At 39.3% G+C, this 11556-nt stretch overlaps 2 protein-coding genes across 2 annotated transcripts in view; both read right to left on the bottom strand.

The window, feature by feature from the left end:
• Nucleotides 1–588: 588 nt before the first annotated feature.
• On the bottom strand, nucleotides 589–1443 carry LOC111233293 (zinc finger protein 239-like). Its single transcript, XM_022761070.1, has 2 exons — nucleotides 726–1443; nucleotides 589–635 (listed from the first exon to the last, which is right to left on the bottom strand). Exons 1-2 carry the CDS (start codon nucleotides 1441–1443, stop codon nucleotides 589–591), a joined length of 765 nt encoding a protein of 254 aa, XP_022616791.1.
• A 3101-nt stretch (nucleotides 1444–4544) lies between these two features.
• The window catches only part of LOC111233266 (zinc finger protein 239-like), a 28385-nt gene continuing 21373 nt past the window's right edge, over nucleotides 4545–11556 (bottom strand). The window contains exons 2-3 of the mRNA XM_022761043.1: nucleotides 5366–6053; nucleotides 4545–5223 (exon numbers count right to left, since the gene is read on the bottom strand). Of these exons, the coding sequence (XP_022616764.1) occupies nucleotides 5120–5223; nucleotides 5366–6053 (792 nt within the window). The 3' untranslated portion in view covers nucleotides 4545–5119. The remainder of the gene's footprint in view (nucleotides 5224–5365; nucleotides 6054–11556) is intronic.

Below are 11556 nucleotides of genomic sequence, written 5' to 3'. Positions count from 1 at the left end.
GTCAATGCAGAATTATTTTGTTATATAATTATATAATTATATAATATATAATATAATATAATTTTGCTTTTTTTTAACATGGAGGCAGCAGTGGACTATTGCTAACTTGCTTTAGATGAACAACAAAGTAAACAAATACAAAAATACAAAAAATTGTGGCTGAAAAGCTCAGAGAAAAGAAATTAAAGTCCAGAAGAATCTGAAGATCAGAAGACAACAACAGAACTCCGACTGTAGTCTGAGTTCATTTAGCAGGATAATGTTGTGTAGCTTTATTTTCTGCTCAGAAATTCCAATTCACTCAATTTAAAATATTCAACACACGAGAAGTTTGGATCTATCCACAATACAGAAAAATCAAATTAAGGGAGAAAACTACTTAAATTTAAATATATCTTGTGTTGTATTTACTGCTGTACTGTCCAGTCTGAAACCTAACCTCACTGTCTCTATAGTTGCTAATTTATACAAATAATCATTATTAATTTATCTTCCATTTAGTACATTAAGTGTGACAAAGGCTGTATATGATCAACTGTCTCTTAATGAGTTTTGGTTGTCCAGTCCATGTCAGAATTTTGATGATTTTTATTCCCACTCCATCCCTGTGTTGCAGTGATGTGGTTTCTCTCCAGCATCGGCTCTTCTCATGTGGGCTGTCAATTCACCAGTAAGTCTGAAAGCTCACCCACGAGTTGAGTACATATGGCACTTTTAATATGTCTTATGAAGTCTTATGTGTCTTTTCAAGCCTGACACTTGATGGAATCGTTTCCCACATGTGTTGCAGGCGTACGGTTTCTCACCTGTGTGAGTTCTTATGTGGATCAACAAGCAATAACTACGTGTGAAACGTTTTCCACACATTTTGCAAGAAAATGGCTTTTCACCTGTGTGGATTCTCAAGTGCTTTTTCAACATTGGTGTGTCACTAAATCTTTTCCCACACGTGTTGCAGGTGTATGGCTTCTCACCAGTGTGAGTTCTCATGTGGACCGACAAGCCATCACGACCTGCAAAACCTTTCCCGCAGGTGTTGCAAGAATATGGTTTCTCTCCTGTGTGGATTCTTATGTGCCTTTTCAATGGTGATTTATTACGAAATCTTTTCCCACATGTCTCACAAGAATATGGCCTCTCACCTGTGTGGGTCCTCAGATGTATAATCAACAGGGACTTATACTGAAAATCCTTTCCACAAGTGTCACATTTTAAAGACTTTTTATCTGTCTGAGTGTTACAGGGCCTTTTTGATGTGGGTGAGTTGTATACATTGTCATTGTGACTTGTGTTTTTGTGATATCTCTGCTTTGGTTGCGTCTCTTCATTTCCTGTTGATTCTGGGTCTACATGCTTACTTTCTCCCTGATCTTGGCTCTCAGCTACAGGAGAGTTGTGAGAGAGGAGCTGGTGGTCACTTTCCTCATTAGTAGGCGTCAACATCAAGGTATCAGTCTCCTGCTTCAGTACAAGCTGCTCTCCCTCCTGACTGGTGAGTAGTTCCTCCTCTTCCTCTTTAATCTGTGGAGGCTCTGGGTCCTCCTGGTCCAGACTGGAGTTCCTCTCCTGGTCACAGAGCTGCTGGTCAGTGAGAACCTCCTCCTCCTTACAGACATGTTGCTGTGGGAGCTCTGGAGGGACAAAGGGACATGACAAATAGCAGTATCACTGAGATTAAAAAGTGTTTGAGGCCCTGTTCAGACCTGTAATCAACATTTATATTCAGTGATCCGATCACAAGTCGACAGCTCTAATTACGTCAGTTCACACCAAGGATTAAATGCGTCTCCACATGGATCTCAAGTGACCACTGCTTGCCTGCCCACAGTTCTATAATGAAATAAGGTTTTAGTCAATGTGGCCAGGACACATTCACATTCACAGCTCTATAAGAATGCAGCCCCACGTGGTCCAGACCACCTCTGAATGTGTCACTCACTTGTTTTAGTGGCATCACCTCTCATCTTCACGGACTGATTCTTCCTAAAACAAGCCATGATTGACTGTGATGTGCTGATAGTGTGTGAGACTTTGTCACTGGTAGATACTGCTGTCCAATGACACACTGCTGCTGTGCCACTCATGTTAGTGTCATATGTCTAACATACTTTGACCAGAGTCATGTCACTGCTGTTGGACCAGTTTATCGAACAAGGACACATTATCTTGCTCCTCTTCCACTCTCCACTCATTCATGTAGATCCTTTACTGGCTAATGCAGCTGCTATGTTGCTGTTCTGTTTTACATGAGAACAGTCACTGTGGCTCCAGCGGCAGATACGCCACTGTCCACCAGCAGATGAGTTGTGCATGTAGTGGGAGGAGGCCCAGGTGAAATATCTATAAAACAACATGAGAAAGGTCCGGGGACAAAGTCTGATGACGCTTTAAAGTAAAGATTTATTATTCTATAATCGACAGAAGTATCTACCAGTGAAATGGGAGTGATAAGCTGTTTACAAGATCAACACTATCAACACATCATATTCAGCAGTGGTCTGTATCAATAAGGATCAGTAAGTGAAGGTGAGAGGTGGTACATGACAGTGGAACACGAGGGACACGCGATCAGACTGTTCTTAATCTCAGTAAATAACGTGATGTTACAAAACCAGATCTCTGAGTAAATAAACTCAGGACTGTGTTAGTTTTCATTCAGACCATTCTGGTTTCACAGACCTGTCCTGTGTAGCTTTATTTCGGGTTTCCAAACGATATCCAGCAGTCTGCGCTGACGATCGATCTCTTCCTCGTACTCGACGATAGTTTGTTCAAAGACTCCGAATATTTCTTCAGCAGCAGCAGTTAGTCGCTCGTTGACAAACTCTCTCAGATACTGAACTGAAGACATTGTTGCTTAGTTACCACTGAAATATTTATCTGCGATACAACTACACCGTCGTCCTCAGGCCAAAGCTAACCCTATTTGCACTTTCATTGTTTACTTCCGCTGGGTGTCACACTGTGAAGTTCCGGCAGTTGATCCACCTTCAGTTATGATTGTACATATGTGTCGCTTCATTTCACGGAGAAATTACGTTATATTCTCTGTACTACTACATGATGTATTTTGAGGCAGCTGGTTGAGGTGGAAAAGTTTGAATTTTTACCTAGTTCACATACTGATGGATGGTTTAACGAGGCATCAAGTTTTATAAGTTCATTTTAAGGTTTTGTATAATATATAGCAAATTAATTATAGCTGTCAAGTGAATTTAGTGGACTACAATGTATATTTGCCTTTGAAACGTAGAAAAGTAGAAATATATACTGTATATAATATAAACAATACAATGTGGTAAAGTAGAGGTACATACTTTATATAACAAAATAAAATGGCTCAAAGTAGAAATACCTCAAGATTTTTTTTTTCAAACTGAAGTGATCAATATTGCTATATCTGTGTGTAATATAGATGCACTATTGTCCCTCTGACAATAATCAATGTACTTAGGCAGAGTTCAGAATATATGTACATTTTCTTTTTTACCTTTCTAGACCAAAGCGTATACTGTACCAGTACTCATCAATAATGGGGCTTTTATTTGAGGCCATTCTCCTCACTCCATTGATTCTCTAATTGGATGCACGTCCATACGGTGCATTCAGAAAGTGTTGAACCCCTGCAAATTTTTCACATTATGTTATATTACAGACTTATACTATAAAAAAAAGCAACATTTTTTCTCTCTCACTGGACTATAGTTAATACTCCACAATGACAGAGTGAAAACTGAATTTTATAATTTTTTACAAATTTATTAAAAAGTAAAAACTGAAATATGACATTGACAAAAGTATCAGACCTTTTGCTATGACACTTAAAATTTAACTCAGGTTCCTCTATTTCTCTTGATCATCTTTGAAATGTTTCCATACCTTGATCGGAGTCCACCTGTGGTAAATTCAACTGTTGGACATGATTTGGGAAGGCACACGTGTCTTTATTAAATCTCACAGCTGACAATGAATAATAAAAAGCCATGAGGTGGAAGCAACTGCCTGCAGAGCTCAGAGACAGGATTGTGCAAAGCTCAGAACTAGTATAACAGATATATCAAGTTCATTCATTCACAAAAAACAGAGTTTCTTAGCTTCAACATGATAGAGTTCAAAGTCTACATGTACACCTCAAGTAGAGTAAAAAAGTAGTAAAAGACATTCATTCATTTTCTACCGCTTATCCTCTAGTAGGGCCACGGGGGGACTGGAGCCTATCCCAGCATCTTTTCGGGCGAGAGGCGGGGTACACCCTGGACAGGTCGCCAGTCCATCACAGGGCACACAGAGACAACCATTCACTCTCACAGTCATACCTAAGGTCAATTTGGAGTATCCAATTAGCCTAGTCCCCATTTGCATGTCTTTGGACTGTGGGAGGAAGCCGGAGTACCCGGAGAGAACCCTCACAAGCACGGGGAGAACATGCAAACTCCACACAGTAAGACCCCGCGTCCGAGCCGGGACTCGAACCCGGAACCTTCTTGCTGTGAGGCGACAGCGCTTAGTAAAAGAAAATATTGATTTAAGTGTTTAAGCGGCCAACCATTTACATTTATATGAACTATGCACTCACTGTGAAACAATTTTTTTTCCAAGATTTGGGAAATTACACTGGTTTCAAAGAAATACAGCTGCAAACAGAATATGAGTAATATTGAAGGAGAAATAATGCTGCGACAGTGACCTCTGAAAAAAAAATTGTAAATGGAATTACAGAGCTGTATCTATTTCAAAGTGTATTCCATTCATTAAGTGAACTCTTCTCCACACAAGTTTCATCTTGATGGTTTCCCCTATGTAAACTGATTCTCAGGTGTTTTTTCAACTGTGTGATTTGAGAAAAACGTTTCCCACCAGAGCTGCAATTATGTGGCTCTTCACTTCTGTGGGCTCGTGTGTTCTGTCCAAGAATCACTAAAACTGAATCCTACCACATATTTTACAAATCAAAGGCTTCAGGTCTGTATGTGACCTTATATGCCTTCTAAACTCTAACAAATAGAAGTATATTTTCTCGCATGTGTTGCGGTGATGTGGTTTCTCTCCAGTATGGACTCTTCTCTTGTGGACTGTCAATTCTCAATTAAGTCTGAAAGCTCTCCCACATCATCATGTTCTAAGTACATGACTTATAATTTTTATGAATTCTTACGTGTCTTTCAAAGTTCTGCTTTATATTGACTCTTTTTCCACCAGTGTTGCAGGGGTACGGCTTCTCACCTGTGGCGATACTTGTGGACTTTCAAGTCATAATTAAATCTTAAAGCTCTCCCACAAGTATGTTTTTTCTTTATCTCTCTCTTTCAACACTGTTGCATTACTTTTTTTCCCCCAAAGTTCTTGCAAAGTTATAGCTTCTCACCTGTGTGAGTTCTCATGTGAAGTTTCAGGCCAGCATTCCATTTGAAATTTTTGCCACATGTTTTGCAAGAATATGGTTTCTCACTTGTGTGGCTTCTGATGTGACGTCTCAATAATGTCATTGTACAAAATCTCTTTCCACAAGTCTCACAAGAATATGGCTTCTCACCTGTATGGATTTTTAAATGCTCATTCAATACCGAACTGTGCCTGAATTTTTTCCCACAGGTGTTACATGGGTACGGCTTCTCACCTGTGTGGGTTCTCATGTGGACAAACAAGCCTGTACTTGTTCTGACAGCTTTGCCACATGTTTTGCAAGAGTACGGCTTCTCACCTGTATGAATTCTTATGTGCCTTTGTAAGTGTGTTTTCTGATAAAACCTTTTCCCACAGGTGTTGCAGGAGTGTGCACTCTCACCTGTGTGGATTCTCATGTGCCTTATCAATACTGACTTGTCACTAAATCTTTTCCCACAGGTGTTGCAGGGGTACGGTTTCTCACCCGTGTGGATTCTCAGATGTACATTCAATTTGGACTTGAAGTTAAAAGTTTTTCCACAGGTGTCACATTTGAAAGACTTTTTCCCTGTCTGAGTGTTACAATGACTCTTTGATTCTGGGTCTTCATCTTTGCTTCCTTCCTGATCTTGGCTCTCAGCTACAGGAGAGTTGTGAGAGAGGAGCTGGTGGTCACGTTCCTCATTATTAAGAGTCAACATAAAGGTATCAGTCTCCTGCTTCAGTACAAGCTGCTCTCCCTCCTGGCTTGTGCTGAGTTCTTCCTCTTCCTCTTTAATCTGTGGAGTCTCTGGGTCCTCCTGGTCCAGACTGGAGTTCCTCTCCTGGTCACAGAGCTGCTGGTCAGTGAGAACCTCCTCCTCCTGACAGACATGTTGCTGTGGGAGCTCTGGAGGGGCAAAGGGACATTAGAAATAGGTTACTAATATGATAGATAAAATCAGATCTTGGCTTATTTTGTCCTCAGACAACCCACAAGTTATTGTCTAATTTCTAGGAAAATAAGTTTGGTTTTGAGAAATAAGTATATGGCAGAGCACTTGTGAAAAGTACAATGTTTAATTTTAAAGATATAGTCGTGAAAAAGTAACTTGAGTTTCCCTACGTCTTATTTTTTGTTAAGTCCATGTCACATCTTAACAGTATCAGCATTTTTATAATAAATAGTCTAAACACATCTTAACAACTGAACACTTTAACACACCCTTTTTTCTTTCTTTCCCTTATATCACATTTCCCCACTTCCCCCACTTATTTCTCCAACTGTCTGATGTCTCACCATGTGTGTTTATCTCAGTCGCTAACTGAAGTTGCAGTGATTGGCTAAGTAGCATTATTTGAACAGTGCCATAAAGCAGGTTTTGGCCACTATTTGTTGATATCAACAGAGGTGGAAAGTAATGAAATACATTTACTCACGTTACTGTATTTTTTGTGTATTTTGTATTTTTTAAGTACAATTTAAAATCGGTATTTTGTATTTTACTTGAATATGTTTTGACTCAAGTATTGTACTTAGTTACTTTATAAATCCTATCCGTTACTGAGTAAAAATAACAATTCAACCTACAGGGGAAAAATACACGCCAGAACCATAGACAGTAAACCAATGGCCAGAACCAACAGTGACAAATGATGATGTGATTAGCACTGGCGCGTGAACATAGAGGGCGCGCGCAGACAAGCTAGGTTAGTGGGCGCGAAGTCTTTAGTTTCTAGTGCTAGAATGGAGGTCGACAAAGCAGGCACGGCCAGCAGTCGCAGTCCAGAAAACCCGGATCTAGAAATAATAGATGAAGCTCAAGCTGAAACATCAAAGTCTGTAGAACTAGATGCAGAAAAAAATCCTTGGCCACATTTGGAAGATTTCTTTCTGTTCAAGCGTAGCGAAAAGCGCGAACAGCATCATCCTGCAGTGCAAGATTTTGCCGTCCCAACAGTGGAAGTACCTGTCCTGCTTTCAACAACTCCACTTGCGCAAAATTGCAGAAGTCATGTTTTGGTAAGTATTTCTGGCTGTCTCATTAAGTAGTCAAACTACCTTTAAGCTGCTAAACTTAAACTGAACAAGAAGTTCGGTGTTGTGAATGTTGTTGCTTATTGGCAACTTACATTGTTACATTTGTTCTGTTTAATTAAAAACAAAATAGTTTTGGATTTCTGACCCCTTGTCTATTTTTTATACGCTCACCCACACAAAGAAAGTAAACTAAAGTAACTTTTACTTAAAGTACATTTTCAAAATGAACTACTTTTTCACTTTTACTGAGTACATTTTCAAGATGAGTACTTTTACTTCTACTTGAGTAATATTTCATCAAAGTATTGGTACTTTTACTTGAGTACAATATTTTTGAGTACTTTTTCCACCCTGATTTCAACAAATTTTTTATTTGCTATATTTGGCATCATATACAATATTTTTCAATGATGTTCAAATATTTTTTTATTCTATTCCAGTATAGCACAAGTCCAGCCAAAATTTCGTAACAAGCTCTACTGTGTGTATAATATATTAGTATTGTTTTGTATGTTTCAGGGATCAGCAATGCAGCCACTGTACAGCAGAACCAAGGCAGACTGTGCTATACTGGAATAGAAAAAAAATATTTGACATCATGAAAAATATTGTATATGATGCCAAATATAGCAATATTTGATATCCAGGGTGGAAAAAGTACAAAAAATATTGTACTCAAGTAAAAGTACCAATACTTTGATGAAATATTACTCAAGTAGAAGTAAAAGTACTCATCTGAAATGTACTCAAGTAAAAGTAAAAAGTAGTTCATTTGAAATGTACTTTAAGTAAAAGTTACTTAGTTACTTTCTTTGTGTGGGTGTGAGGGTATAAAAATAGGACAAGGGTCAGAAATCCAAAACTATTTTGTTTTTAATTAAAGAACAAATGTAACAAATGTAAGCAATACAACACTTCACAACAACCGAACTTCTTGTTCAGTTTAAGTAGCAGCTTAAAGTTAGTTGAGCTACTAATGAGACAGCAGAAATACTTACCAAAACATGCTTCTGCAGATTTGAAGTGGAGTTGTTGAAAGCAGACAGGTATTCACTGTTGGGAGGCAAATCTTGCACGCATGATGATGCTGTTGCTTTTTCCTACGCTTGAACAAGAAATCTTCCAAATGTGGCCAAGGATTTTTTTCTGCATCTAGTTCTACAGACTTTGATGTTTCAGCTTGAGCTTCATCTATTATTTCTAGATCCGGGTTTTCTGGACTGCGACTGCTGCCGTGCCTGCTTTGTCGACTCCATTCTAGCACTAGAAACTAAAGACTTCGCGCCCACTAACCTAGCTTGTCTGCGCGCGCCCTCTATGTTCACGCGCCAGTGCTAATCACATCATCATTTGTCACTGTTGTCTTGGCCATTGGTTTACTGTCTATGGTTCTGGCGTGTATTTTCCCTGTAGGTTGAATTGTTATTTTTACCCAGTAACATATGATTTATAAAGTAACTAAGTACAATACTTGAGTCAAAACATATTCAAGTAAAATACAAAATACCGATTTTAAATTGTACTTAAAAAATACAAAATACACAAAAAATACAGTAACGTGAGTAAATGTATTTCTTACTTTCCACCTCTGTTGATATCAAAATAGTGGCCCAAACCTGCTTTATGGCACTGTTCAAATAATGCTACTTAGCCAATCACTGCAACTTCAGTTAGCGACTGAGATAAACCAAACATGGTGAGACATCAGACAGTTGGAGAAATAAGTGGGGAAGTGGGGAAATGTGATATAAGAGGGAAAGAAAAAAAAAGGTGTGTTAAAGTGTTCAGTTGTTAAGATGTGTTTAGACTATTTATTATAAAAATGCTGAGTCTAAGATGTGTACTGGAAACAAAAAATAAGACGTAGGGAAACTCAAGTTACTTTTTCACGACTATATCTTTAAAATTAAACATTGTACTTTTCACAAGTGCTTCTGCCATATACTTATTTCTCAAACCAAACTTATTTCCTAGAAATTAGACAATAACTTGTGGGTTGTTCTGAGGACAAAATAAGCCAAATCTGATTTTATTCTATCATATTAGTAACCTTATTTCTAATGTCCCTTTGTCCCTCCAGAGCTCCCACAGCAACATGTCTGTCAGGAGGAGGAGGTTCTCATGACGCAGCAGCTCTGTGACCAGGAACCTAAGTCTGGACCAGGAAGGACCAGAGACCTCCACAGATTAAAGAGGAAGAGGAAAGAACTCAGCACAAGCAGGAGGGAGAGCAGCTTGTACTGAAGCAGGAGACTGATACCTTTATGTTGACTCTTATAATGAGGAACGTGACCACCAGCTCCTCTCTCACAACTCTCCTGTTAGCTGAGAGCCAAGATCAGGAAGGAAGCAAGGATGTAGACCCAGAATCAAGAGAGTCATTGTAACACTCAGACAGGAAAAGTCTTTCAAATGTGACACCTGTGGAAAACTTTTAACTTCAAGTCCAAATTGAATGTAACATCTGAGAATCCACACGGGTGAGAAACCGTACCCTGCAACACCTGTGGGAAAAGATTTAGTGACAAGTCAGTATTGATAAGGCCATGAGAATCCAAACAGGGAGAGTGCACACTCCTGCAACACCTGTGGGAAAAGGTTTTATCAGAAAACACACTTACAAAGGCACATAAGAATTACACAGGTGAGAAGCCGTACTCTTGCAAAAACATGTGGCAAAGCTGTCGAACAAGTACAGGCTTGTTTGTCCACATGAGAACCCACAACAGGTGAGAAGCCGTACCATGTAACACCTGTGGGAAAAATTCAGGCACAGTTCGTATTGAATGAGCATTTAAAAATCCATACACAGGTGAGAACCATATTCTTGTGAGACTTGTGGAAAGAGATATTTGTGCTACAATGACATTATTGAGACGTCACATCAGAAGCCACACAAGTGAGAAACCATATTCTTGCAAAACATGTGGCAAAAATTTCAAAGGAATGCTGGCCTGAAACTTCACACATGAGAACTCACACAGGTGAGAAGCTATAACTTTGCAAGAACTTTGGGGGAAAAAAAGTAATGCAACAGTTTGAAGAGAGAGATAAAGAAAAAACATACTTGGTGGAGAGCTTTAAGATTTAATTATGACTTGAAGATCCACAAGTATCGCCACAGGTGAGAAGCCGTACCCCTGCAACACTGGTGGAAAAAGAGCAAATATAAAGCAGAACTTTGAAAGACACGTAAGAATTCATAAAAATTATAAGTCATGTACTTAGAACATGATGATGTGGGAGAGCTTTCAGACTTATTGGAGAATTGACAGTCCACAAGAGAAGAGTCCATACTGGAGAGAAAAACCACAATCACCAGCAACAATGCGAGAAATATACTCTATTTGTTAGAGTTTAGAAGGCATATAAGGTCACATACAGACCTGAAGCCTTTGATTTTGTAAATATGTGGTAGGATTCAGTTTTAGTGATTCTTGGACAGAACACACGAGCCCACAGAAGTGAAGAGCCACATAATTGCAGCTCTGGTGGGAAACGTTCTCAAATCACACAGTTGAAAAAACACCTGAGAATCAGTTTACATGAGGGAAACCATCAAGATGAAACTTGTGTGGAGAAGAGTTCACTTAATGAATGGAATACACTTTGAAATAGATAAGACGCTTCTGTAATTCTCCATTTACAATTTTTTTTTCAGAGGTCACTGTCGCAGCATTATTTCTCCTTCAAATTACTCATATTCTGTTTGCAGCTGTATTTCTTTGAAACCAGTGTAATTTCCCAAATCTTGGAAAAAAAATTGTTTCACAGTGAGTGCATAGTTCATATAAATGTAAATGGTTGGCCGCTTAAACACTTAAATCAATATTTTTCTTTTACTAAGCGCTGTCGCCTCACAGCAAGAAGTTCCGGGTTTCGAGTCCCGGCTCGGACGGCGGGGTCTTACTGTGTGGAGTTTGCATGTTTCTCCCGTGCTTGTGAGGGTTCTCTCCGGGGTACTCCGGCTTCCGTCCCACAGTCCAAAGACATGCAAATGGGGACTAGGCTAATTGGATACTCCAAATTGACCTTAGGTATGACTGTGAGAGTGAAGTGGTGTGTCTCTTGTGCTGCCCTGTGACTGGACTGGCGACTGTCCGCAGGGTGTACCCCGCCGGTAAGATGAGGGGTGAGACGACATATGAATG

Source organism: Seriola dumerili, unplaced genomic scaffold, assembly GCF_002260705.1.
Source record: "Seriola dumerili isolate Sdu_G_001 unplaced genomic scaffold, Sdu_1.0 BDQW01000383.1, whole genome shotgun sequence".
Classification (NCBI taxonomy): Eukaryota; Metazoa; Chordata; class Actinopteri; order Carangiformes; family Carangidae; genus Seriola; species Seriola dumerili.
This window is presented reverse-complemented; position numbering and strand designations above follow the sequence as displayed.